Source organism: Onychomys torridus, chromosome 15, assembly GCF_903995425.1.
Source record: "Onychomys torridus chromosome 15, mOncTor1.1, whole genome shotgun sequence".
NCBI classification, from domain to species: Eukaryota; Metazoa; Chordata; class Mammalia; order Rodentia; family Cricetidae; genus Onychomys; species Onychomys torridus.
The window spans coordinates 77,565,660-77,592,863 of NC_050457.1; the positions used below are offsets into that span (position 1 = coordinate 77,565,660).

The window sequence follows — 27,204 nt, forward strand, 5'->3', positions numbered from 1 at the left end:
CTGGTTTTTATAGAAGAATTTAAAGAGAAAGTCAGTTATAATTTATAAAGAGCCACTTAAAAGGTTTACTTTTTAGACATAACAATATATTAGTTCTTTAAATAAAGACTTCTTGTCACATGAAAACTTATTTTAATTACACAAAAATTTCACGAAATGGGAGGGAAAGATACTACAGGTACTTTATGACAGGATGAGTAATGACAAACAGGCATTTCAAACTCGGCAAAGCCCCAGGGTCAAAGATCAATTTAGGACAAATAAGCAAGCTGAACTTTAGACAATGAACACATTTTGAGGATTCTAAGGTAATTACAGTCTCACCAGGGTATTCAGATGGATACCTGCCCAGGCACAGCTCAGTAGGAGCTAGCAGGACTGGCGGCCTCCAAGTCGGGAGCTATGGTGAGGGAAGAGGGCAGCAGTCTTCTTAAACTCCTGGAAGCTCCAGTGCATCTGCTCTACCTCGGCTCTATGTTGTGCCCGCGTGTGGCTCAACTCCTGCAGGAGATGTTCATTGGTGCTGACTAGGGAACTGGAGGACAAAAGGAGAATAACTGCCGAGTTCCTCCCAGTACCCAGCCTGCTGTCGTGTCCCAGCTGCCACAGCCTAGCTCAAGATCCACCAGCATAAAGGCATCTCCAGCCCTTGTTCTGGCCGAGTTTTCCTGAACGCAGCAGTGCCAAGGCCACCACTTGTTCATGGCTCCATTATCTTCCCCTTCTTACTGACGACTGTCCCTGTCTATGACTTTCCCATACCATACATGGGGTGCAACCTGACCCCTTGGCTTGAGCAAGCCTCCTAAAGGCACTTCTGGTCACTGTGAGCTGAGCTTGGGAACAAGCTGAAGGAGTGAATGGTGATGTCTTCCTGACATACCACAGTTCTATGACAAGACAATGATAACCTTTATGGCTAATAAAGCCATATTCTGCTCTAGAAAGACCCACTACTGCAATGTTTCTAATTCCTAGTCCTACATGGTTAATTGTGCTGTGGCAACAGTACGTGCAGAGCTGGATTCAGAATGCTACTGCATTTTTCACAAATTCTCAACACCACTCAGTTCCCCAAGGTGTCCACAGTGAACAGCATCACAAGTTTAGATAAAGCAAATAATACTAACCTCTGCCACTTTTGAAAACAGTCACCCCATTGAATAGTCGACTAAGCAGGTGCTGGCCCTGTCTGCTGAAATCACAGAAACGGCTACTGCACAACAGCACGCGCATGAGTGGACCAAAGCCTGACCCACTGTCTTCAGAGTTCTGCACCTTGCTCTGCCCATATCTGGGCTGGGATGCTGAGAGCTCAACCACCAACGTCACTGGATATACCACAGATGGCCCATTGGATTCCAAGAGTATACTGTTTTGCCTGCTATTGCTTTTGCCCCTAAATGAGTAGCTCAGATTCCTTCCTTCCATTCCTCCCTACTGAGTCGCAGTACAGTCTTTTCTGCCAAAAGCCTTTCCCTCCAACTACTGTAACTCAGGCCTGTGATGGGCCCTTGGCCGGCCTGTAATGACCTAAAGGGAGAGCCTGGCTTAGCTTGACTCCACATAAAGGTATGTGGTCACCTAGTAAGGAAACAATGAGAAGGGTTAGAAGGGAGGAAGGAGGGAAGTGGTAACAATGACTACAGGCCAGCCCTCCCACTGGAGGCTCCAGGAACAGGGCTGCTCTGATGACCTGTTGCCTCCTTCCCAGAAGAAACTTGCTCAACAAAGCGAGGGTCTGCCTTTCCCAACCCAACATTCCTAGTCCCCCTTTGACTACCCACACAGAAGAAGTAGAAATATAATTTCCATTTTTCTAGGTGAACAGCCGTGGGCTGCAGTGAAGGGAAAGTACATACCACAGGAACCATGCCTCACCATCTCTCACATGTACTTAGCCCTCAGATTTCCTATCCATACCTCCTGATTCATGTACACCTCAGGTGTTCACCTCAGGGTGTTCACCTCAGGGTCCACACCTCAGGCTGCATACTTTCCAGACTATACCTCAGAGTGCTTGCAGTCATCATCATCTCAATTTTTACCAAGAAGGAAATATTCTCGGATGTGCATGTGGGTCCTGAACACCAACTCCTGAGAGACACTGTCAGCTGTTTCTCGGTGCCCCCACCCCACCCCTGTGGCCCACACAGACATGGACCTGTGACTCTCCTGCAGCATCTGTGTGAGCTCCTGGATCTTGTCATAGTGCTCCAAGTGCTGCTTCAGCTCCACAACTTCCCCTGAGAGCTGTTTCATACTTGCCTGAAGTCCTGAGGGAGGAAGAAAGGAAGTAGTGTTGTGTAGTGATGTTCATTCACACTTTTTGACCATTCTGGTTTAGATTACAGCCAGAAAAAGAATATCAGAGACACAAAGACAGGGGTGAAGAGTATCAAGGCAACATCTGTCTCCCTCTATGGGAACTCATACCCCTGCCACTCATACCTGATACCCTAAAGCTGGTAAGCCTGAGGAGACACATCCCTATGTGGAAGCAGAAGGTGATGGCAGACACAGACCTGGCACTAGCAGAAGACTCCTCCACTGGATCTGCCTGTAGAGTCTCCTTCGGGAATCAACCTACACCCATGAGGGAGCCTATGGCTTAGGGAGAAGCATTATGAAGTCTGTGGTGGCCATATGGCTGATGTACCCACTCATTTCTTCCTACCACTGCCAGAGCTGGTGTTCTCTTTCAATCTATGTGACTCTTATTTATTTCTGAGTTTCCAATTCAAGAGGGAAAGAGATACCTCATTTACTGGCTCCCCACATCTGAACAAAGGATACAGATAAAGCCATATGAAGACACAAGGCTCCAGGAAGGACAGTGTGGTAGAGGCTGGCAATGGCACTGGCATACACTTCTCAGCAACCAGCAGTGCACAAACATCTGGGATGATTTGTGACAAGAGCATAAGTCAAAGGGGTTCTAGGGAAGACAGCAGTGGCGGCCTGGCCTCAGGGCCTCCCAAGAGCCCCACATTAACCAAACTTCAAGAGATGCTAGATGAAAACCCAAACCCCAGAGGAGTGTCAAGTCCCTAATCCAAGGGACTAGGCCAAGCCCCAGAGGTATGGAATTGCATGATGTCTACATCTATGGGGGTATTTGTCATTAGTGAGGCATCTGACAGATACAATGTGGAAGAGACCCAAAAGACCCATTTTCCTGGGCCACTGACAGGACTATGGTAGATTAAGTGAAGGTTTCACCTTGCTAGTGAGGGGGAGACCAGGTGTTGTACTTTGTCTAAGGAGTTGGCCATCCCAGTCCCTTTTAGAACAGGGTCCTCATTGGGAAAGACAGCTGCTGTTGGAAAACGCTGAGCAAACCATGACAACAGAGAGAAGGGGGAGGGGGGGACACCAAGAAATTCCAAAAAGGAGGCAGCTGTATTTCTAATCCATGTACTCAGAAAAGGTGCCATGGCTTATCTCCTTGAAAGACAAGTGTCATGTAAAGTGAATGATAGAAAGGTCCTGCAGCCACAGCAGGAGTGTGAGGAATCATAGCTCCTGAGAGCCAGGTCTACAAAACAGGTCCACCCCCACTCCCCACCCACCATTTCAAAATGAGTAAAGACAAACATAAAATGACACAAGAAATAAAGAGCACCCGAATCAGAATTACAGAATGTCAGAAAACTCATGCTAGATTAGCAGTAGAGAGTATCACATAAGAAGTGAGGGCAAGGCTAGAAGGAATAGGCCAAGACAATGTATGTAATGTCTCATAGAAACAACCAGCATGGCAGGATTAACCCTAAGGGTGCAGAGTGGCATGCATACCTTGGCAATAACCAAGAGCTTTCATTATGGACCTAAGACCCACTCAACAAGAGGGAAATCATGCCTGGTACTGGAAACCTAGGGCTAGTGAAATCATGAATCTTGGAGGAAAACCTATAACCATCACTTTACCAAACCAGCATAATCTCTAACTACACTTTAAATTATATTTGTCCTTATACCCACAGATAAGTATAGTCCTCCCCCCTCATCAAGGAAATGTCTCTTTGCAACAGATTATAGAAAACAACAACCAATCAAAATGCAAAATTGTGGAGCCCAGTCCCAATGGATACATCTACAAATAATTCACCACACTTAAGTTTCAGGAAACAGTGTGGAAGAGGGGTGGGGGTGGGAAAGACTGTGAGAGCCAGAGGATCATGGGGCTGGCTATAAGACTGTGTCTTCTGGTAATGTCAGAAGCTATACCCATAAAATCTTGTCAACACGACTGCTTAAACATGAGCTGAACAACAGACATGCCTAAGTGGACAGGGAAAGACCATGAAGCTTCAACCCTACACAAAGAACTAAGCATACATACAAGTAACATTATATAGACTGAGAAGGTTATATTTAAGAATATATACACATACACATATACATACATATGCATATATGCACTTAACAACAATTAATGAAAAAGGAGGCTATGAATTTGGAAGTAAATGGTATATGAAAGGGTCTAGAGGAAGGAAGGGGAATGGGAAAATGATATATTATAATCTCAAAAAGAAAATAAATAAATAAAATGGGATGGCACCTGAGGAATGACATCCCCCAAACAAAACAAAAACCAAAAATCCCCTCTAATTAAAAAAAAAAAAAAAAGAAAAGAAAGAACTCGTATTATTCAACAAAACACCCTAATAATAGCAAGCAGCAAGGAATCTGAGGAGACACTTGGTTCAAGAGTCAGACCTGGGTGGCACTCCTCAACTGTAGTGCTTTGTGTTCCAAAGGCTCTGGTGCCAAGGATCAGGCAGGAGGCAGTTACCTCCTAGCTCTCTGAAGTTTCCCTTGAAACAAGAGCAATGTGTGATCAACAGTCTGCCCTTCTGAAACACAGAAGGCTTGACTCTTTTTGAAATGGAAAAACAAAACACCCCAGAAAGTACATAAAGAAATAAAAATTATCTGGATCTGAAAGAAACAGTGATCAAGACACCTGCTTTCTCAGGAAGCAGAAGAGTCAAGATGTAGATGGTGGTGGAAAGAGCCAAAGAAGTGACCTCCACACACTGCCCCAGACTAGCTGCTATAGATAGCCATTAACAACTGGACTGGGTCTCTAGACCCACTCAGACAGTATTCACTGATTCCAACTCCTGGCATAAAGTTATTTAGAACAATGTCTACCCTATGCATGCATGAGCACTCAAATTTCACTAAGGAGTGTTACCAAATAAACTGTACACTTACCAGTGATCTGCAAAGTTAATGCAGCTGACGTGTCTGAAGTTTTTACTTCTTTTTTCATGCTGAATAGAAGAGATTTTAAGTTACTATTCTCTTCCAAAGATTTGTCTAAATGTTGCCTCAATGTGTCCTGGAAGCATAGAAAACAAATGTAGACAAGTCAAGTTCAGTCAATATATTTAACAAATGGGATAAAATTTTGGACACTCACCATAGACTCAAGTTTCCCTTTCCACAGTATAATTCTGAATCACAACACAAAGCAAAAATCACACTCAAGCGTACTCTCCCACCAGCAGGCTCCCCTAACTCCCCATGGAAGGGGAAGGATATGAGGAAAGGGGAGAGGGGAGGCGGGATATGCATCAGAGGAATTCAGGTGCAATACTAGAAGAGCAATGACTATAGCTGGTGGGTCCTCTCCCTCCATGAGGATCATATTGTCACAGAGATGCCCAGGGCTTCTATACTATTCAGTATTACTGGTATCCTTCCTATGGGAACTCCATTATGATCTGGCTTCTCAGTCTACAAATGTGGGGGAACTCTATCAGTTATCCCCTATCACAAGTAGGAATTGAACATCTTCACAGGCAGGGAAAAGGCTGACTATAAGCTGGGTGTTAAGACTGAAACATAAGACAGAGACCAGGACTACTATCAGAGTCAGTAATGACAGCTGTTGCAAAGGTGCCAAAGGTCACCTTCTCGACAGGAGCCATGCAAGCTGCCTGTGAAGTCAGGGCTCCCACAGATCTGTACTCACCCACCTGCAGCTCAGGTAGCAGACATACTCATAAAGGTCTAGGCTCTAGACAGGACCCCATGCCTCCCACCAGGAAAAGAGGAGTATAACAGGCATAGCACCAAGACCCAAGACCAGTTCACAGGAAACTTATTTTGTATATGGCAAGCCTACCTTCTCCACACAAATATGCCCACTAGGCAGGATGCCTCCTATTAAAGGCTGGCTGCCAGACCCAAAACCATTTCTCTCAGCTGCATCTTTAAATCTTCCTTTCAAAGCACCTCCTGCAATGAGGTCCCCACATAGGCTCTTCCTTCTGGCACTAGCTCTCAGTGCTGGGTTGTGCTGGCTCCCACCTCTCAATCATACTCCATGCTGTGATGGGCAAAGGCAGCAGGGGACTGAACACATCCAGACTGGGCAGGTACATGTGCCTTGGAAACTATTTAGGATACCAGGTTAGGGGCAGAGCCTCTGCCTCAAGACATAATTCTAGATGTCACAGGAAGCTCCATGCAGACTAACGTCCCTACCCAGTGAAGCTCACTAGGACTTGTTAATAATCACTCTGGACAGTGGCTCTTATTGGTCCTTTACAGGCACTTTCCCAGCTGTCCAAGGAGGTGGTTTTTACCATATGAACTCCTGATCCACTTTCTAGGCTACCCCTTCTTCTCCAAGGCTTGATAACCAGAAGCATAGCTCACTCAGCTCACTCAAAAAGACAGGGAACTTTAGCCTGTTCCTGTCCTGGCACTTAAGGCTGCCCTTCAGCACAGATACTTCTGTGTATTACTTCCATACTGCAGGGTTGACTCATACTGTGTCTGCCTTAACAGGTACTACTGATTGTTTTCTTGTAACACTATACTGTGTCCCATGGGGCCAACAATCCCACATAGACAATACTCTGCATAGCACTGCAGTCTAGGTACACTGGGCTCTGGCCCTCTCCAGATGCAAGAGCTCTGTGCACATGCTGGAGATCCATAGTGCTTTCAATACCAGCGACCATCTGTGTCAGTTCACTGTTCTTTGTTTTCTAAAATGAGATTCCGAGTGTCATCTCTTGTTTAGATCTTCCCAAAATGAAGATATTATTTGTCAGGCAACTTTAAATTTCCCCTAGAAATACTGTGGTATATTCATCTATTTTACAAAACAGGTGACTAACACAGGAGACAAGCCAGGCAGCTGCTGCAGGGACCCACTAACCCAGAGTGTACATGGTTCCTAGGTGCTGACCTTGCCAGGAGTGGACCAATCCACTGGCAGAAGGGATAGACTCGTATCCCCTTCTTGGTGTCATGAAGACTCCCGCAGCCCATACAGAGGCCCACATATCATCAAGGCCTTCTGTGAGCAAGCCTGAAGAAGATCCTGACCTGTTGGGCTTTCAGATGAGAGTCTTGAGTCTTGGCAACTGATTTGTGCTTAGTTAATCTCAGTCTACTGCAGAAGCTGGCCACAGCCATGTTGGTCCATGGATCATTTTGAGGTTATGTACTACAAAGCCACAGAGCTAAGTAGAAGATTGGTACTTACTCTGGCGGATGCACTGGTAGGTGGCTCTGTGGTCCAACCCTTCAACCATCAACATAAACTTAAAAGAAGTGAGGGCACCCCAATACTAAAGTAAACACAATACACCCATAAGGATCAACTTAGAGGACAAGTCCAAGTTTGTATGGTTCTTTCTGGGTACCATCTGGTGTTAGAGAGTCCCTTAGACTCAGACACAACCTTCTAATGTTACCTGGTTGGTGCAGAACAGAGCAAAGACCACAGATAACCCAGATAATTGGAACCTTATGCAGCAGGACTGAGAAGCCTATGCCAGGGACAGAATGAGTCTGGTTCATTTCTTCTTCCCCCATCTCTTCCATCCAGACTCTCTGAGAAGAGAGCACCAGGCAGAATTTTGGCAATCAGCAGCAACACCATCACAGGTTCACTTTTTCTGGGACCTGGATGTGAAACAGGTGGATTCCTGGAGGCAATAGCTGCTAATAGGGGGAAGCTGCTTGATCTGGAGCAGCAAGAGGGAGCCCAAGAGTGGCTGTGGAGCAGAACAGCCAGCACTGCCCTTGGTCTGTGGGCCAGATCTGTCTTTCCCTCATGCCGTGAACAAATGCAAACAACACAGAGCAGATGACTAATGCTCACCAGCTCCTTCCTTGAACTGTTGAGTTCCGCCATCACCTTGTTCACCGCAGCAGTGTACTGCTGCTGCTGCTCAGCGAGGCGGCTTTGCAGAGACTTATTTTCAAGAGATAGGTAGCTAATTTCTTCCTTTTCAAGTGCTGAACTGTCCCGAGCTGCTGTGAAGTCTTGAAGAGATGATAAAACATGCTTGGCCTGAGCTGGAAGTCAAAAGGAAGTACAGTTACCATATCACAGCTACAGGATGGAACATAAAAACAAAATGCTCACTACACAGCTATGTGACTGGAAAGCAGAGCACAAAAGAAAAACAGACACCGGTGTCCTGAAACCACCTTGCTTGCTTCCCTGTAAGAATAACGGACATGGCTTTTAATTTATAGAAAGGCAACCCTGAGAAAAGGCTACATATGCCAGGTAGCCACATCAGGAAGATATGGTGAGTATGTGGTAGCCTGGCCTGTAAACTCCAAGGTGGCAACAGCATCACAACCATCACAGCTATCACAGACCCCTTCTGTTGCAGCAATACACTGGCCCTGATGAAAGAATACATGTACAGTCACCAGGATCCAGTACTGCAGTTTCCAGGTTTCTGATCCAGGAATAACTAAAACGGTCACAGCCTCAACCCCTGAGGGTAGTGGTCAGGAACTGCTGGCTACTTTGAGTCAACCTGACACAAGCTAAAGTCATCTGAACCTCACTTAGGAAAATGCCCTATAAGATGGGGCTGCAGGCAGGTCTGTAGGGCATTTTCTTAATTAGTGATTAATGGGGGAGGGCTCAGCCCATGATGGGGGTGGGGGATGGACATCTCTGGGATGGTGGTCCTGATTCTGTAAGAAAGCAGATTAAGCAAGCCATGAGGAGCAGGGCAATAAGCAATATCCTTCCATGGTCTCTGCATCAGCTCCTGCCTCCAGGTTCCTGTCCTGACTTCCTTTGATGATGAACTGTGATGTGGAAGAGTAAGCTAAATAAACCTTTTCCTCTGGTTTGCTTTGGCCATGGTGTTTCATCACAGCAATACTAACCCTGATTAAGACAGAAGCCATGGCAGGTAGTAGCTTAGGCAGCTCAGTGATGATGGGCCTGGCTCCCAAAGGACACTCATATATAGCCCAAGCTTCTGGAGAAAGCAGCCATTGCCTAGGCTCAGAGCACAACACTGCATGAGGAACCCTAGCACATTCTCATTCTGAATCTCCAGTCTGCAGAAGCAAATAGACCCAAGGCTGGTCTATTAATAATATTTGAGACTCAGTAGGGAAAACAATCTTGTTGGGTTCCTATCACATATCTGAAGCTTTGTGACTCTAGGGTCCTGTACTTAATCAGACATACCTAGAAAATCAGAAAACAGCAGATAGTTTCCCAGCCTTCCAAATGCCCATAAGATGACAGAGTAATTAGAGACCAACAATGGGCACAGCATTTGTAGCATGGTAGATGGTAGCCCATAGAAACAAAGCCCTCCAGCCACCAAGAAGGGCAGTGACAGTAGGTAGGACATGTAACAAACATGCAATACTCACTCGAAGATGTCTGTTATCTAGCATGGGCATAATTATCCATTTCTCTGGAACCCAGGTTGTGTGAACACTGAGAGGCCCAAACTTAGCAGTTGAGCAGCATCTACCAATAGATGCTGCCAGGACTTACCAAGGAATGCCTCGTTGTCATGCAGGGATCCACTGCCACTTGAGCACCTGTCTATTAGGTCAAGGAGTGCCTCCAGGAGTGCCACTTCCAGAGCAGGCCTCTGCTCAGGCACTTCGGCCAAGCCAAGTTTAGGAGACAGCTACAATGAAGACACAAGCTTAAGACTGGCTTTACGCTGGCAGCTCACTGCAAAAGCTAAGTCTCTAATACAACAAGCCAGAGTATAAAATGCTTGTCTCCATAATGGAAGAAACCCATGTCCAGGGTCACAACCTTGGGCTGAGAACAAGAGACACCTTCTTTGGAGACATCCATTTGTGAAGCTAGCTCCTCATGAGGCTGTGACAGCATAGCACTCCCCTCCCACATTTCCCTTCTTTTCCTCAATCCAGAGACCCGAGAAACAGGCTGCTAATCAACATGGTCACATCACATATGAAAACTGCCCCTGAACTAACACTGTAGTCAACTAACTACCGTCTGTCTCTAACATGGCCCAGAAATCCCAGAAGTGACCTTAACTATGGCTCCAAATAGCCATCCTCTGTTGTGGAATTTTTTTGTTTGTTTGTTTTGGTTTTTCGAGACAGGGTTTTTCTGTGCAGCTTTGCACCTTTCCTGGAACTCACTTGGTAGCCCAGGCTGGCCTCAAACTCACAGAGATCCACCTGCCTCTGCCTCCCGAGTGCTGGAATTAAAGGAGTGTGCCACCACTGCCTGACCTTTATGCTGTATTTGTTTAATGATATAAGGATGTGTGTTTAATTATATAAAGATGTGTTGCATCTTTAGACATGACTGGTCTAATAAAGAGGTGGACAGCCAACAGCTAGGCAGAGAAAGGATAGATGGGGCTGGCAGAACGACAGAATAAATAGGAGGTGAAATCTAGGCTCAAAAAGAAGAGAAGAGAAGAGAGAACGAGGTACACACCCAGGGTGAGAAGCCAGCCAGCAGCCAGCCAGACATCAGAATAGTGAAAGTAAGACACAGAGAAGGAAATAAAAGCAAAAAGACCCAAGGCAAAAGGCAGATAAAGAGAAACAGGTTAATTTAAGTTAAAAGAGCTAGCCATAACGAGCCTAAGCTAGGCTGACCATTATAATAAGTTTCTGTGTCATGATTTGGGAGCTGAGTGGTGGCCCCAAAGAAAAAGCCTGGTACAAGCTTCCCTTATTTTTGCCTCAGGTCCAGCTTAGGACCAATCAAAGACTCAACCACCTTGAAGCCCCTCTAGGAAGCCTCTGTGTCCTTGAGGGTATGAGAATTCTTAATTCCCTCAGCAGGAATGAATCCTTAGGAAACCATAAAATACATTTCCAGATTCTCCCTTCATAACAGAGTTACTGATGATTCACCTGCCATAAACCCTGATTCAACTTTTGAGACAAATGTAAATATGTGAAAATCACCTCTACTGTGTGGCTGTACTTGCCTCTCAGAACCAGAGAACTAGAACAGGCATGCATGTGATCAAGCACCAAGGAAGTCATTTAAAAGCAACTTTCACTGTGGGGTCACAATTAGTACTGAAATATAAGACGTGGCAAGCAAGAAAATTGTGTTGCTAAAACACACTTACTGGGAATGAGGCATGCATTCTAACTGGTCATAATAAAAACCTAGAGCCAGATATTGGGGTAAATGATGAAAGATCAGAGGAAACAAGCCACAGCCACTTCTTACCCCACCAACTCCACAAAACTTGTTACTGAATGACCCTCAGTCCTCAATCGAAAGGGGTCTCTAGTTTCTGTCTCCTCTGCCTTACATGCCTTTCTCTGCCCAGCCATATCATTGCCTGTAGTGCTGGGATTACTGGTACTTGTGCTTCCCAAATACTGGTAGCAAAGGTATGAGATCTCAAGTGCTGGGATTAAAGGCGTTTCATTCCCAAGTACTGGGGTTAAAGGTGTGTGCCACCACTGCCAGGCTCTGTTCTCTCCTACACTGGATCAATCTCATGTAGAGCTGTGTGGCCTTGAACTCACAGAAATCCAGATGGATCTCTGACTCCTGAGTGCTAGGATTAAAGGTGTTTACCACCACTGCCTGGCCTCTATGTTTAATCTAGTGGCTGGCTCTGTCCTCTGATCCTCAGGGCAAGCTTTATTTGATACACAACATATCACCACAGGCATGTCTCTAGCTGCTGACCCCTCTGCTCCAGCTGCTCACCACTCTGGGGTCACTTGTGCCATGAGATGTCTGCTCTTCAGCCTCTAAAGACTCGGGATGAGACATGGCCACCTGACTGTGGCCTTCCATGCCATCCTGTCTGCTCAGACTTTCCTTGAGGCCAGAGGGCACATCAGCCCTCTCTAGGCAGCTCAGACACTCCCGGTCTGAAGGCACCTGGAATCTCCCACCAGGCATCCTTCGCTTCCTGTACTTTTCAGGAACAGGCAAAGAATTTAATATATTTTGTGATGGCAAACTTGATTTCTGAGAAGATGAACCACAGTCCTCAACATCCATAGAGTCTGTAATACAGAGAAAGTGAGCAGAGTCCTCATTAGACTGAATTCTCTGGGATATAGAGGCTGCTATTATATTTAAAAAAAAATCCACAAATGTGAATGTGTGTCCATCAAACACAGGCATATGCAACAAACACAAGAGTATCTATGCACACACATAAAGACACATAAGAGGAAGTAGGAGATGAAAGGAGGCACACAAGGGAGCAATGTCATAAAACATGGATTTCGAGGAAAGCGTGGATGAAGTAGACAGAATCCATCTTTATTAAGTAGCAGTCTTCTGGGAGTACTTGCTCCGCATCAGGTCAATGGAATAGATGTGTCAACAAAGTTCTCTATACAACATCACACATGCGCATTTCCAAGATATGGGATAGGATGACCAGATGACACGGGACATCCTATGCACTTGCTCACTAGCCCTCTTGGAGGGGCAGCCATGCTTGTCTAGGGAAGAAAGGCACTGCACAGGGAAAGCACTGCACAGGGCATTGTGAAGGTCTAGACTTCACTTTACAGGCTCAGGGATGTGCCAGGACAACTGGAATGGATACAGAGCAGTATCCTGCAGCCATCCTGTCTGTAGTTTAGGCCCTTGAAGCTATCTAGATAATCTTGCTGAGCAGTCCAGATAATCCTGTTCAGCAGGTTGTGGTTCCCCGCCAAAAGTCTAACCCAATGGTTTCAAATGTGGTTTCGTGCCCAAAGTCTAGACCAATAGTTTCAAAAAAATCACCTTGCCCCTTGTACCCAATCCCAAGTTGCCAATTCCCAGCTTGTGGTTTTTCCCTATGAAAACCCTCTATACCTGGGCTCATGGCCACTACCACATTTCCTTCCATCTGCTGTGCAGTGGTCCAGGTTAAACCTGAATAAAAGGACCCTTATGTGCTTGCATTGGACATAGGTTCCTTGGTGGTCTCTGGGGGTTTTGCAAAACAGGTACAACAGCAAAACCCTGGCTTAACCACAGCCCAGAATTCTAGAAAGCCACATTACCTGACCATTGTACTTCTGAAGGCCCCACAAATGTGACTAAAACAAGAAGCCTCAAGATAACAAGTTTATTTATGTGGGAAGTTTTCATACTTATACTATAGATGCTCATGGTACGCTCAATTAACTTATTCAATCTTCCTCATCTTTGGTACTTAAAATGTAGCTACTGTAATGAGCTTGGCCTGTGTATTTAGAAGAAAGCATGTGCCTATGGGGCTAGACAAGGACAGAGAGAAATGTGAGAGTCAGAGTAAGAGTATGTGTTCACAGTGGGAAAGACCAAGAAATTTACAAACTTGCAAACTAAAATATGGGTGTATAATGCCAATGTGCCAAATCCTTTCCAAAGATATTTTAGAACTTCATATATAAGTATAAAGAGATCAGGAAAAATTTCAGAGTTGTAGCAAACACTGTGAATAATGTATAACTACTTAGAAAGGCCCTGGCAGGATTTGGTGATTACCTGGGTGTGAAGTGAAGCAGGTGTGCTGCACATGCACATGACAGGTCTCTGGCACTCCGTGCTGTGGGGTGAGCTCCCCACAGAGCTGGTCTTGTGGCGAATGACCTGGACAGCACCCTTTGGAGGTGCCTTTCTTCTTCTCATGGCCTCTTCTCACTGAGTCCCCACATTGATGCTGGATGGACAAAGGACTCAACAGATATCCGGAGTCTATTTTATTAAAAACATTTTAAGTCTTACTTCATTAAAAATTACATTTTAAGTTTGTGAGAGTATGTGAAATCTATAAAATATACCTTCCTTTAATTAATAAATAAGACAAGGATGTCTAGTAGGTTAATATAGCAGTCAACACTGCCGTGAATTCCAGGTAGTTCTACAGGCAGGAAAATGGCAGTGCTGAAGGGTGACAAGACTCAATCCCAAGTAACCAAGATGGCGTGGCAGTGTATGGGAAGACAGGGTTTACAGAGCAGGAAGCAGATGCAGGCTAACTGCCTCAACAAATATCCAGAGTTATTACATGATGACTCTTTTCAACACATGCTCAGAATAACTAGAAATGGGAGATCTTGTGAATATTAGTTGAAGATGTGTTATATTCATTTATGTTGTGGAATATTTGTTTAATGATGCAAAGATGTGTTGCATTATTTTCTGTTGCATTTGTTTAACTCTGTGAAGCTGTGTTACTTTGCCTAACACCTGATGGTCTAAAGAGCTGAATGGCCAATAGCTAGGCAGGAGAGGGAGAGGCAGAGTTGCCAGACAGGGAGAACAGAATAAAGAGGAGCAAAAAAAAGACGAGAGGAGGATGACAGGGGCCAGCTACTCAGCAACAGAGCCAGCCATGGAGTAAGAAGTAAAGATTTAAAGAAACAGAAAAAGATAAAAGCCCAGAGGCAAAAGGTAGACGGGATAATTTAAGTTAAGAAAAGCTGGCTAGCAGCAAGCTCAGCTAAGGCCGGGCATTCCTAAGAAAGAATAAGTCTCCGTGTGACTATTTGGGAGCTGGGTGGTGGGCCCTCAAAGAAAAGGGTAAGAGATAAAAAAGAAAAAAAAAGAAAAAGAAAAAAGTCAACCACATTTTGACACCTAACTTGGGGCTTGAATATCCCTAGGGCCTGAGAAAGCTGAAAAACAAAACAAAACAACAGATATGACTCCTTTAAGAAACTCTGCCTTACAGCAGAACACTTAAACAGCCTTTTCCACTCCAAATAGAAACAAAAAGCTGAGTGAACAATGCCTGCCACAGTGCAGTGCACTGGCATTACCGAAAGGAAAATGGTGCTGGTGGCTGGTGCTGGTCACCAAGTGGAAAGGTCACGATCATGACAGAACCCAGTGGTACCTTTTAGAGCTTTATTAGGAGGGGAAGGTGGGGGAGAGAGAGAGCCAGGCCTGGCAAAGAGGAAACACAGATAGAGAGGAGCTCAGAGGGAGAGACCGGGGAACATGGCGCTGCCTTATAAAGGCCAGGATGCACCTGCGTACACAGGCTCATGTGCAGAGATCACACAGTCACATCTGCGTGACTATGACTGAGTAACCATGAGGCACGGGTCACACGGGACATATGACCCGGAAATGACTAGGCAGAGGTGACTAAGTGTCCCGCCGGGCAGGCACAACCATGGGATGTGGTTGGAATTCTTATCAATTACAGAGTTGGGGGTCTGAATGCAGTTCCTAGTCAAACACACATCCAGCTTGGCTCCCATGATCCTTGAAGCAGGCTGAGACAGCCATCTAAGCTGTGTGGAGGTCCTAGCTGAGCCTCTTAGCAGTTTAAAAACTCATGCGGTCAAAAAGACTAGAGATATGCAGTAAAGACAAATCCAGACAGAAAAAACTTCTAAACAGGTTACAGTATGTTTAACAATGTGTGTTGACTTAAGAAAAGAAAATGGATAGACAGTCATAGAAAGAAAGAAATAGTTTAAAAATAATAAAGTCTTTAATGATATGAAGTCACATGCCCACACGGTTGGGCTTGCGTGGCGGACCACCTAGTTATTTCTGGTTCAAAATAGTCATTTCTGGGTCAAAGTATCTTGCGTGACTAGGACTCCGTGGCTTTGCATGGTTGCGTGAAGCACGCGCAGCCATGTAATCTATGCACATGCATGGAGTAGCCACATGCATTCCTGTACACATGCGTGGCCCACTCTTTAAAATGCCGGTGCCATTTTGCACAGGTCTCTTCTCCTCTCTCCTTTCTCTTGACCATGTGTGTTTCCCACAGGCCTGTCACGTCTGTCTCTTCCTATCCTATCTCAATAAAAACTCTTCTGTGGATCTGTCGTGTTTTGGGACGTGTTCCTCGCGGGGTAAGAGCACCAAATAACTAACATTTAAAGCAAGAAGTAAAACAATAAAAACGAATAAGCCAGAGAGAAATGGGAAATACACAGTGAGTTTGGAACCTTATGTTGCTGTATTGAACATGAATTTTTTGATTGCTGAGAGACATGGGATTGAAAGACGGACTTGCTGCAAGCCACAGGAAAATGTATGGAATCCAGCTACTATCACAAAAGCTACTACTTAGAAAGGTCAAAGACTTTTCTAAAGTCCATGGCTTAAGAAGGCTTGGTGATATTTTAGCTTTTGTATGTACATTAGCTGGTTCCTGCAATAATTTTCTTGTGTGCTATATATGCTTCCAAGAACTTCTAACAGTGCATTTACCTAAAATTCTCCTCTAGCATCCTAGACATAGCTTTGTTTCTTGTGTAAATGAAGCTGAGATCCTCCTTTCTCTCACAGCCCAAATGGCATTCCAGAGCAATTGACTCAGAACAAAAGGTTTTTTGTTTTTTTTGCATACAAGGTGCAAAGTAGCTTTGAGACAGGTTTCCTAGCTCTGAGCAGAGTTATCCCACCCTGCCAGTATTTGGCCACATAGAACAATAAAAGCAGTTTTCCACCTGTAATATTGTAATATCATAAATACTGTAATTTATGATAGACTAGTAATTTTCCACCTAACCACTTATAAGAATATATTTTGAGCACATAAATTCCCTTCCTGATTTATTCCAGGCCTTATCTGACCTCACCTCCTCTATTCACTCTTTTGGGTTGCAAATGAAGCTGGCTGTCACAGCTCTTGTACGAACCTTGGAAGCTTTGCATTGTATTGTCAAGTCAAGCTGCTGGCAGGAGAGAGACCAGTTCCAGATGAGGCGGGAAGGAACCAAGATGGAAAAGAATGAGGTTGAAGATGAGGACTGGGATAGAAAAGGGTTAGAGTTATGAGAAGACAGGAGATGAGACAGAGAGGAGCTAAATATAAGAACAGAATTGAAGCTGTGTAGATATAATTTCAGAGGAATAAAGTAGATGGATGAAGGAGCATCGTGTACTTAGATAATTTTCCCAAAGAATACCCCATGCTGTTAGTAACATCTCTTCTGGTACCCTGGGAAGAAAATTAAAGAGGGTGGACCTAAATAATTTCTAAAAGGGACTGCTGAAATAATCCAGCCTAGATAGTTTAAGAATGCCTTAACTTTAAAATGGATTAGTTTGAGAAGAGGTTTGCTTTTGTTAACACATGTGGAAACGAGAGACTGTGGATTCCTTCAAGGTTGATATGGATCAGGGTTGATCAGCAAAGACCTCCGGAAACTTGACAGGTGATATCTACCAACAAATGTCATAACTGGTCTTCCAGGACTTGGCCATTATCTCAATTTTCCTGGAGAGCCCTAAAGATGCCTTCACCAAACAACAGGAAGCAGTCTGGAGAACACAATGTCCACATTCCCAAGATATTGGGTGGGTGGTCTTTGTTTATTTGGTGGGTTATGGATGTTTGTTATCATTTAGGGGAATATAGGAATACAAGAAAAAAAGACAACTATTAATCTCAGATACTTTGCATTGGCATGGATTTTGTTATATTGATACAAATTTAAAGTTTTTTATATTTTTGTTATACTGTATATATGTTTCTACGCTTGTTTGGTGTATTGTGCTTATGCAGCTCATTTTAAAATAAAATGTATAATTAAAAATTAGTTTATAATTATAATTCATAGTTTATAATAATCAAACATGTAGTTACATTAGGTATGTTTTCAAGGTATATTTTAGACAGATGGTTTCCAAACACTTCAAAGACCTATAGAATATGGCATTTAAAATGTTTTGTTAACTTAAGGTTTTTCATGATGATAAGACATATTTGCTCCTGGCAGCACCAATTTACTTCAAAAAGGATGATGGGCATCGAAACACCACATGGAGTTTGCTTTCAATGTGGCAAGGCTAGCCATTTGGGCAAGAAACTGCTTTGCCTTTACTGCTGACAGTATGTTGTATAAACTGGACATGCTGGACACCCAGGAAAGCAAGTGTGGAATTTTAACAATATAAGGTGGGGCAGTCCTTCAAATTTCTTGCTTCATAGAAAAGTCTGCCAGACATTCTGCAGGACACAGAGGAAAGCAACTGATGAACTTCGTCAATGCCAGATACTCTAGACCTGCAGGCAGAAGATGGATGCCCTAAGTTGCAGAGGAAATTTGAGTGACTGTCCATGCAGTCATATGTTTCTGTTGATAGGTAACATTATGTCCTTCTTAGGTCTTTGATAGAGTTAAAGACTAAATAATTAGAGTTGTAGTTTTCCTTAGTTATGATAGAAAGTAAATTATGTATAAAACTTTGGATTCACTAAGATAGGATAGATAATGGGGTATTTTCTCTAAATTTGCCAGACACAAATGGACTGGACATTGTGAATGTAATCCTTGATAATTGTTCTTATTGTATATAGTTATACTATGTTAAAGGTTAAAACCTTTCATTTTTATTTAGAAAAAAAGAGGGAAATATTATGGAATATTAGTTGAAGATGTATTACATTCATTTATGCTGTGGAATATATGTTTAATGATGCAAGCATGTGTTGCATTCTTTCATGTTGCATTTGTTTAACTGTGTGAAGCTGTGCTACTTTGCCTGCCTAAAACACCTGATTTTTGGTCTAATAAAGAGCTGAATGGCCAACAGCTAGGCAGGAGACAGGATAGGTGGGGCTGGCAGGCAGAGAGAATAAAGAGAAGGACAACAATGTGAGGGAGAAGTGAGGACACCATGGGCCAGCCACTCAGCTACACAGCAAGCCATAGAGTAAGAAAAAAAAGAAAAGACATACAGAAATAGAAAAAGGTAAAAGCCCAGAGGCAAAAGCTAGATGGGTTAATTCAAGTTAAGAAAAGCTGGCAAGAAACAAGCCAAGCTAAGGCCAGACATTCATGAGAAAGAATAAGTCTCTGTGTGATTATCTGGGAGCTGGGTGATGGGCCCCCAAAGAACAAAGAATAAGAGTGAAGAAACAAAAACAAAAACAAAAACAACTACAGGGAGAGGTCTTGACCAGTAATGCAGTACTTTCATGTCACTCATCACTGACTTCAAATTGTGGACTGTGTGCAAACCTGGGTAGTCTTTCTATAGCATGAAGCAGAAAAAGGTCTCATATTAAGACACAATAAAGCACATTCTATTATAGAAAAAAAAAGACTAATTGGACTTATTTGTTCTTTGAAACACTGTTATGAAAGTGAAAAGGCAATCAATGGATTGAGAGAAAGGTCTTAGAACCAAAAAACACATATAATTTGTATGATACAACACCAAAAACGGAAAGGAGCCCATTAAACAACAGGATGGGCAGGCTTTAAAGTACCACAAGAGAAGATACACAAATGGCCAACACTGCATCAAAACCCTTCAGGAAAAGGCAAGGTAAGATTATAAACATACCCATGAGAGGAATTAGGATTAAGAGGACTGAGGACACCAGTATTGGGAAAATATGGCTCAGGATCTGCTGGCCCCAGCATGAATGGCTCTAGGAAACTCATCATGGAGTAGAAGACATTGAATTAAAACTTATAAGCAAGTCTCTGGTGCATATTAAGTTCACACAGAGTGAGAAGTTCTGAGATCCTGGTAGGTATAGTGGCCTTGAGCACTGGCATATCATAAGAGCCAAGTGACTGACTGTTCCTCCTCACAGGTGCTGTGGATGTCTAGCTTTCTTGTTTATATCAGATTTTTTTTTTTTCTATGCTCTAAGAAAGAATGAAATTCAAACAACTGCAATTATGGCTAGACTCAACTTAGATCCATTAACTTTTCCTTTTGTAATTCCATAGTCCAAATACACAGTATTCAAAGCCAATACTAATAAGCATTCCAAGTCCATGCTGACACCAGGTCCTGCCTAAACCATGGAGCTTTCACTGTGCTGAGCAGCGCACCTTGGGCATAATGAAGGTCTGCCTCATGTTCCTTTTGGCTGGAGTTCGTGCTCCCAGGAGGATTGCTTAGGTCCCACTCACACTCAGCAATGAGGTTCAAGACAGCCTCATCATCAGCATCCATAACCAAGCATTTCTTAGCTGAAGTACCTGCACATCTGGTTCTGGAGTGGTGTGGTCTGCAAGGAAAAAGAGAAGTCTTCTTCAGTGTCAGCAGGCCCATGTGTAGTACAGCCCACAGGAGAGCCTCACACATCTCTTGAGAAGAGTTTAGTGGTTTCTCTTTCTCTCTCTCTCTCTCTCTCTCTCTCTCTCTCTCTCTCTCTCTCTCTCTCTCCCAACAAAGCTCTAGAAAGGTAACCATGGTTCATGATTTTTCCACCAACCAGCACTCTCCTCCCTCGGCATGGTCGCCGCGGGTGGTGGCCAGTCATGAGAGCCACTGCTTAACCAACAATGGCACCTTGGGTTAGAGAATCCCAGTTAAAATTTTTAGTATGTAAAATTTAAGACCTATGTTATTGAAAAAAACATAACTAAAGTATAGTATTGATTTTGCAAGATAGATGTTTAGCTTGTTTTCCACAAATGCTTAAATGATTATTGTTAAGAAGTATGGGATATATTTTGTAGCAGAAAAAAAAAAAAATCACTATTTCTGGACCTGGGAATAAGTTTTAAATCGGTGTGACACCAGGCCTCAGCAAAGCTGAGAGTGTAGCTAGGGGTCCTGTGTATACTGAGCATGCTCATGGGGTCAATCTTCACAACTGCTTGATTTAGCAAATAAGATAATGGCTAACAGAGGTGGACTGTAACTTGGAAAAGATTTCCAAACACATGTAGTTCACTTTGAAAATGTTTCAGCTAAGGGATGAGTTGCATGGGTTTAGAGAGTAGCTCTCAGAGCTATTTATTACAGGAATACTGGGGGAGCTGACCGTTCACTATCTAGTAATTTCCTCTTACATGTGGCTTTGCTCTCTGGTTTTAATTACTGTAGTCAACCGAGCCCATCCATCAATTTTGTGTTTCTTTTTAATAGTACATATTTTGTTAGGTTTATACACAAGCATTTCTTTTTTTTATGTGTTCTAATGGAAACATACACCATGGTTTCTTAATTCACTGAGCTTTTTATTTATATCTGCCCAGATGACTGTCTCTTACCTTCTGCCTCCTTGCACTTCCCCTGCTGTACCTTTTTGCTGTTTAAATTATTATTCTTAAATTGCTCTTACAGATTTAGAGAGTAGTGAGGCTGGCTCTGAGGTTAAGAACACTGGCAGCTCTTCCAGAGGTCCTTAGTTCAATTCCCAGCAACTATATGGCGGTTCACAACCATTTACAATGAGATCTGGTGCCCCTTTGTAGCATGCAGGCAGAACACTATACACATAAGAATAAATAAATCTTTTTTTAAAAAATGAGAGAGTAGTGATTCCCAAAGGCTAAAAGGGAGGAGGCAGGGAAGAGTGAAGAAGGACAGGTCAAAGAGTAGAAACATACAGTAAGACCTGAGCATTCTAACACAGCTGAAGCACATGAAAATGACCTTAAAAATAAGTTTAAGAAGATGATAGCCAGGTGGCGGTGGTGGCGCACATCTTTAATCACAGTACTCGGGAGGCAGAACCAGGCAGATCTCTGTCAGTTTGAGGCCAGCCTCGTCTACAGAGTAAGATTCAGGACAGAGGTCCTTAAAGAGGAAATTAAAAACTCCCTTAAAGAAATCGAGGAAAAGACAAACAAAAAGTTGGAAGAAATCAATCCCCTAAAGAATGCCAAGAAAGCAGCGGGGGGGGGGGGAAGCAATCAAACAAGTGAAGGAAATAGTTCAAGACCTGAAAATTGAAATAGAAGCAATAAAGAAAACACAAAGAGAGGGAACTCTGGAAATGGAAAACCTTGGTAAGAACTACAGATGTAAGCATCACCAACAGAATATAAGAGACGGAAGAGAAACTCAGGTGTTGAAGATACGATAGATGAAATAGATTCACTGGTCAAAAAAATGTTAAATCTAAAAGATTCCTTACACAACATCCAGGAAATCTGGGACACTATGAAAAGACCAAACCTAAGAATAATAGGAACAGAGGAAGAAGAATCCCAGCTCAGAGGCACAGAAAATATATACAACAAAATCATAGAAGAAATCTCCAACCTAAAGAAGTACCTGCCTATAAAGGTACAAGAAGCTTTTAGAACACCAAATAGGTGGGACCCCCCCCAAAAAAAACCCCAAAAAACTCCTGCCACATAATAATCAAACCACTAACTACACAGAGTAAAGAAAAATATTAAGAGCTGCAAAAGAAGAAGGCCAGGTAACATACAAAGGCAGACCTATCTTACACCTGACTTCTCAAAGCCAGAAGGGCCTGGACAGACATACAGACAATAAGAGACCATGGATACCAGCTAGCCCAGACTACCATACCATTCCAGCACTTGGGAGGCAGAGGCAGGCGGATCTCTATGAGTTCGAGGCCAGCCTGGTCTACAGAGCGAGATCCAGGAAAGGTGCAAAGCTATACAGAGAAACCTTGTCTCGAAAAACAAAAAACATAAACATAAACAAAAGCAAAAACAATACCTATCCACAAATCTAGCCCTAGAGAAGGTACTAGAAGAAAACTCCAACCGAAGGAAGTTAACTGCACCCATGAAAACACAAGTAATAGATAATCTCATACCAGCAAAACCCAAAGAAGGGAAACACACACACACACACACACACACACACACACACACACACACACACACAAACACACACTACTACCACCAACAGCAGCAACAACAACAAATAACAGGAATTAACAATCACTCATTAATATCTCTTAATATCAATGGACTCAATTTGTCCATAGAGACAAAAGCTAACAGAATGGATATGAAAACAGAATCCATCCTTCTGCTACATACAAGAAACATACCTCAACTTCAAAAACAGACATAACTCAAAGTAAAGGGCTGGGAAAAGATTTTCCAGTCAAATGGACCTAAGAAGCAAGCTGATACAGCTTTCTTAATATCTAACAAAATAAACGTCAAACTAAAATTAATCAAAAGATGGATCATCCTTCATCTTTTGATTTTTGTTTGTTTGTTTGTTTGTTTTTTGAGACAGGGTTTCTCTGTGTAGTTTGGTGCCTGTCCTGAATCTCACTCTGTAGACCAGGCTGGCCTCATTGTGTGAAATATGACACAATATTCATCAAAGGAAAAATCCATCAAGATGAAGTCTCCATTCTGAACATCTAGTCCCCAAATACAAGTGCACCCACATTTGTAAAAGAAACATTTGTAACATGAATTCTAATAGGTCTTTTAATAAATAACAAAAAACAGATCTAGATATGTAGCTGAAGTTATCCTGTTCCTGCCCTGCTCCCATGGCCCTCAACTGTATGGCTGTGGCAGGCTTTTTGCTATCTAGTTCTTCTATCTTAAATTAACCCATTTCTATTATTCTATACTTTGCCACGTGGTTAGTGGCTTACCAGTACCTTATATCTCACTTGTCATGGCAGCAGCTGGCAGCATCTCTCTGCCTCAGCTTTCCACTTCCCAGAATTCTTCTCTCTGCTTATCCCATCTATACTTCCTGCCTGGCTACTGGCCAATCAGTATTTTATTTATTAACCAATCAGAGCAACACATTTGACATACAGAACATCCCACAACATAGATACTGGGGTAAATGCTGAAAGATCAGAGAGACAAAGGAATAAGCCACTGTCATGTCTCACCTCACCAACTCCATGAATCCTCTGACAGAAATCCTCTGATTTCACCCAAAAGGCTCCAGCTGAAAAAGTCTTCAGTTCCTGTCTCCTCACACCTTATATACCTTTCTCTGCCCAGCCATCATTTTCTGTCTCAACCTTCCAAATACTGGGATTAAAGGTGGGTGCCACCACTCCCTGGCATCTATGTTTAAACTCGTGGCTTGTTCTGTTCTCTGATCTTCAGGCAAATTTTATTAGGGTACACAATATATCACCACATTTTCCCTTTTTTGTCTAAAATAATAAAACCACAGGCTCAGACCAGAGCTACATACAGAAGGAATCTCCACCCCACCTAAGCCAGGAGTCCCTACCCCACTGGCTAAGTTTCTGTTGCAGCCTCTCTGCAGCAAACTCCCCAGGCCCAGGCTCCAAACATGCTGGAATTAGCTGCTTTCATACAAACAGCTGGCTCTATGGTTTCTTCCCTTTGGCTTTCTCTGGGCCCCATCCTCAGGCTGTGCCACACCATCATCTGAATCATTGTTGTCAGCAGATATGATGAGTCAATTAAGATTTCTTAAAGGGAAGAATTAGTTAAAGAAAAAATTTTTTCCACACTAAAAAATGGAAAACACGTTTACAACTGAAGGCATTTAATCTGTTTGACTATACATTAGATAGTCTAAAAATGGAACAATTAATGAGAGGATAATTAATGTTATGGGACTTATGTAATGTCAATTAAAAATAGTATTTGTTTGATAATTTCTGTTTTATCACAGAAAAAAAAGTTGGTTAATATGAGTGCCAAGATAATTCTAGAAAAACCTGTTAAAACAGATCTCAGAGCCAGGCGGTGGTGGGCATGCCTTTAATCCCAGCACTTGGAATGCAGAGGCAGGCGGATCTTTGTGAGTTCGAGGCCAGCCTGATCTACAGAGCAAGATCCAGGAAAGGCACAAAGCTACACAGAGAAACCCTGTCTCGAAAAACAAAAAAACAAACAAAAAACCCACCCCCCCCAAAAAAAAATCAGATCACAGATATTCAGACCCAGAGAGAAGAACTTAAAGAAGAACCAATCTCAGCATTGCATTATAAGGTTACAGAGAAACAGCCTAAGGCTTTCAAATGTCCAGTAACCTTATGAGAACTATCAAATGATAGATAACCTCAAGGTTGTGTATGAGCTGACTGGACACCTATTCAAATGTCAGATCTGAGGAAATTCAAAGAAGCAATAGTCTCATACAGCATAAATTCACCTTTTGTGAAGCAGATGTTAAACTTGTGGCCAACTTGTAATAATAGAATTATCCCTCAATACTGTAGAGTTTTAGTTACAGCAGTTGTGGAGGCTGGTCCCCAATTACAATGGAGGACATGGTGGAAAGATGGGGCTAAAACCATTGAACAACAAAGTAGGGCTAGAGGTATGGATATCTCCCAAGATCAACTTCTTGGAAAAGACAATTATGCTGATATACAAAGACAATCTTTATATGATGACCACATCCTAGCTTTATGCCACATGGCAGCCTTGAATGCTTGGGACAGAATTGAAGAAGTAGGAAGGAAAATTGAGTTATTTAAAAAAGTTATATAGGGCCCAAAAGAAATTGATTTCACTGACTTCTTACAAAGATTGACTTAAGCAGTAAAAAGGATGATACCAAATTCAGAAGCTAGACAGATAAGAATTGAATCTCTGGCTTTTGAAAATGCTAACACACAATGCAAAAGGATAGTTAGGCTGTTAAAGGCAAGATCAGCACCTTTGGAGGAATGGATCTGAAATACAATTAATACTGAATCTCATGATTATGATGATGCTTGGACAGGAGAGGTGATTTCCAGAGGTTTGAAGAAAAATTGAAATGTCAAATGTTTCAATTGTGATAATCAAGGTCACCTAAAAAGGGCTGTAAACAGGGCCTTCCGAGAAACAATCTTTTTGCTAGGAATAATTCTGTAGCGCCCGCCTCGATCAGCAAGGAAGACGCGACACCGGGATCCTTCTCATCACAGTTTATTCAGACCTTTGATTAATTGCATTGTGTCTCTCTCGCTGGGGCAAGCCTCTCCCAGCACCTAAGTAGGGCTGGGCTGCCAACCCCAAGCAGCCACGTGGGCACTGTCCACAGGTTCACGCATATGCCAGCAACACATGAATCCAGCCACAGCCAAATAAGGAGCTGTTTACCATAAAGAGTGTTTGCCATCAGGAAGGCAGAGGGTAGAAGCCAGAGCCATCTTTAGGGTGCGGTTACACGGGGCTCTCTACAGTTTCCCCTTTTTGTTTTACAAAGCAACAGGCAAGAGTAGAGGTCTGATCTCTGTTAAAATGGAACATGTACTAATGTTTGTCCAGGCGTCGTCCACCCAGAGAACACTAGACCCGTCCGATACCCTTTTCACAGAGGTGGGAGTTAGGGTACCAACCCACATGCAATCAGACTTGCTCTTCTTGAGGTCAGTGTATCATAACCTCAAGTGCAGTGCGCAGGCCTCGCATCCTGTGCCTAAATATCTTTTAAAGTAGCCAACCAGGCTTGGGGAGACTGTCCTGCATCAATGGCCATAAAGGCTTGGACCATCATGGCTGCATGGCGACGCTGTGAGATCCTAATGTGACAAATGCACCACAAGCATACTAGGGAGGTGAGCACCAGTAAGCCTACTAGGGCTCCTATTCCCGCCCACTCCTTCATGTGGCCCATGGCTGTAGCAATCCAGGAAGACAATCCCTCCACCAGTCCGGTATCCACTCGAGTCGAATTCACCATGACAATAGCCACTCTCAGCTGGTCCATCAGGTTATCAAACTCTCCAGTCCAATTACCTAAAAGATAACTAGACAACTTTTTAGATAAATCTGTAGCATAACAATTGGAAGCATCCAAATTCAAAAAATTCAGAGTAAATAATGCAAGAGAAAGTCTGTCCTTAGGGGTACGGCCATAGCCTATTCCCCCTTTTTGTTTTTGAAGCAACTCCTTCAAGGAGCGATGTGCACGCTCCACAATGCCTTGACCTTGTGGATTATATGGTAGGCCATGTACAAGTTGCACATTCATCTGTTGACAGAAGGAAGTGAACTTCTGTCCGGTATATGCAGGACCATTGTCTGTCTTTAACTGTTGAGGCTTACCCCATGCTGCCCAAGCTTCTAAGCAATGAGCAATGACATGGAGGCTTTTTCTCCTGCCATTGGGGTGGCATGAATGATTCCAGAACAGGTATCAACAGATACATGTACATATTTGACACGTCCAAATTCAGAGATATGTGTAACATCCATTTGCCATATTTTTAGGGGGAGCAAACCACGAGGGTTAACTCCTAAGCTAGAAGGATGATGAAAAATGACACATTGGGAACAATCTAGTATCATCTTTTGTGTCTCTGTACGTGAGATAGAAAACTTTTGTTGTAATGTCCT

General features: G+C 43.2%; 1 protein-coding gene across 2 annotated transcripts in view; it reads right to left on the bottom strand.

Annotated features, from left to right (window-relative positions):
- Nucleotides 1–212: 212 nt before the first annotated feature.
- The window catches only part of Cep72 (centrosomal protein 72), a 51,511-nt gene continuing 24,519 nt past the window's right edge, over nt 213–27,204 (bottom strand). Inside the window, exons 5-12 of one of the 2 annotated variants that reach the window (XM_036207390.1) lie at nt 20,026–20,204; nt 13,745–13,954; nt 11,975–12,279; nt 9,797–9,935; nt 8,135–8,331; nt 5,224–5,350; nt 2,165–2,276; nt 213–535 (exon numbers count right to left, since the gene is read on the bottom strand). In XM_036207390.1, coding sequence (XP_036063283.1) covers nt 370–535; nt 2,165–2,276; nt 5,224–5,350; nt 8,135–8,331; nt 9,797–9,935; nt 11,975–12,279; nt 13,745–13,954; nt 20,026–20,204 — 1,435 coding nt within the window. In that variant the 3' untranslated portion in view covers nt 213–369. Of the gene's footprint in view, nt 536–2,164; nt 2,277–5,223; nt 5,351–8,134; nt 8,332–9,796; nt 9,936–11,949; nt 12,280–13,744; nt 13,955–20,025; nt 20,205–27,204 lie in introns of both variants that reach the window. The other variant, XM_036207391.1, reaches the window with a different exon arrangement.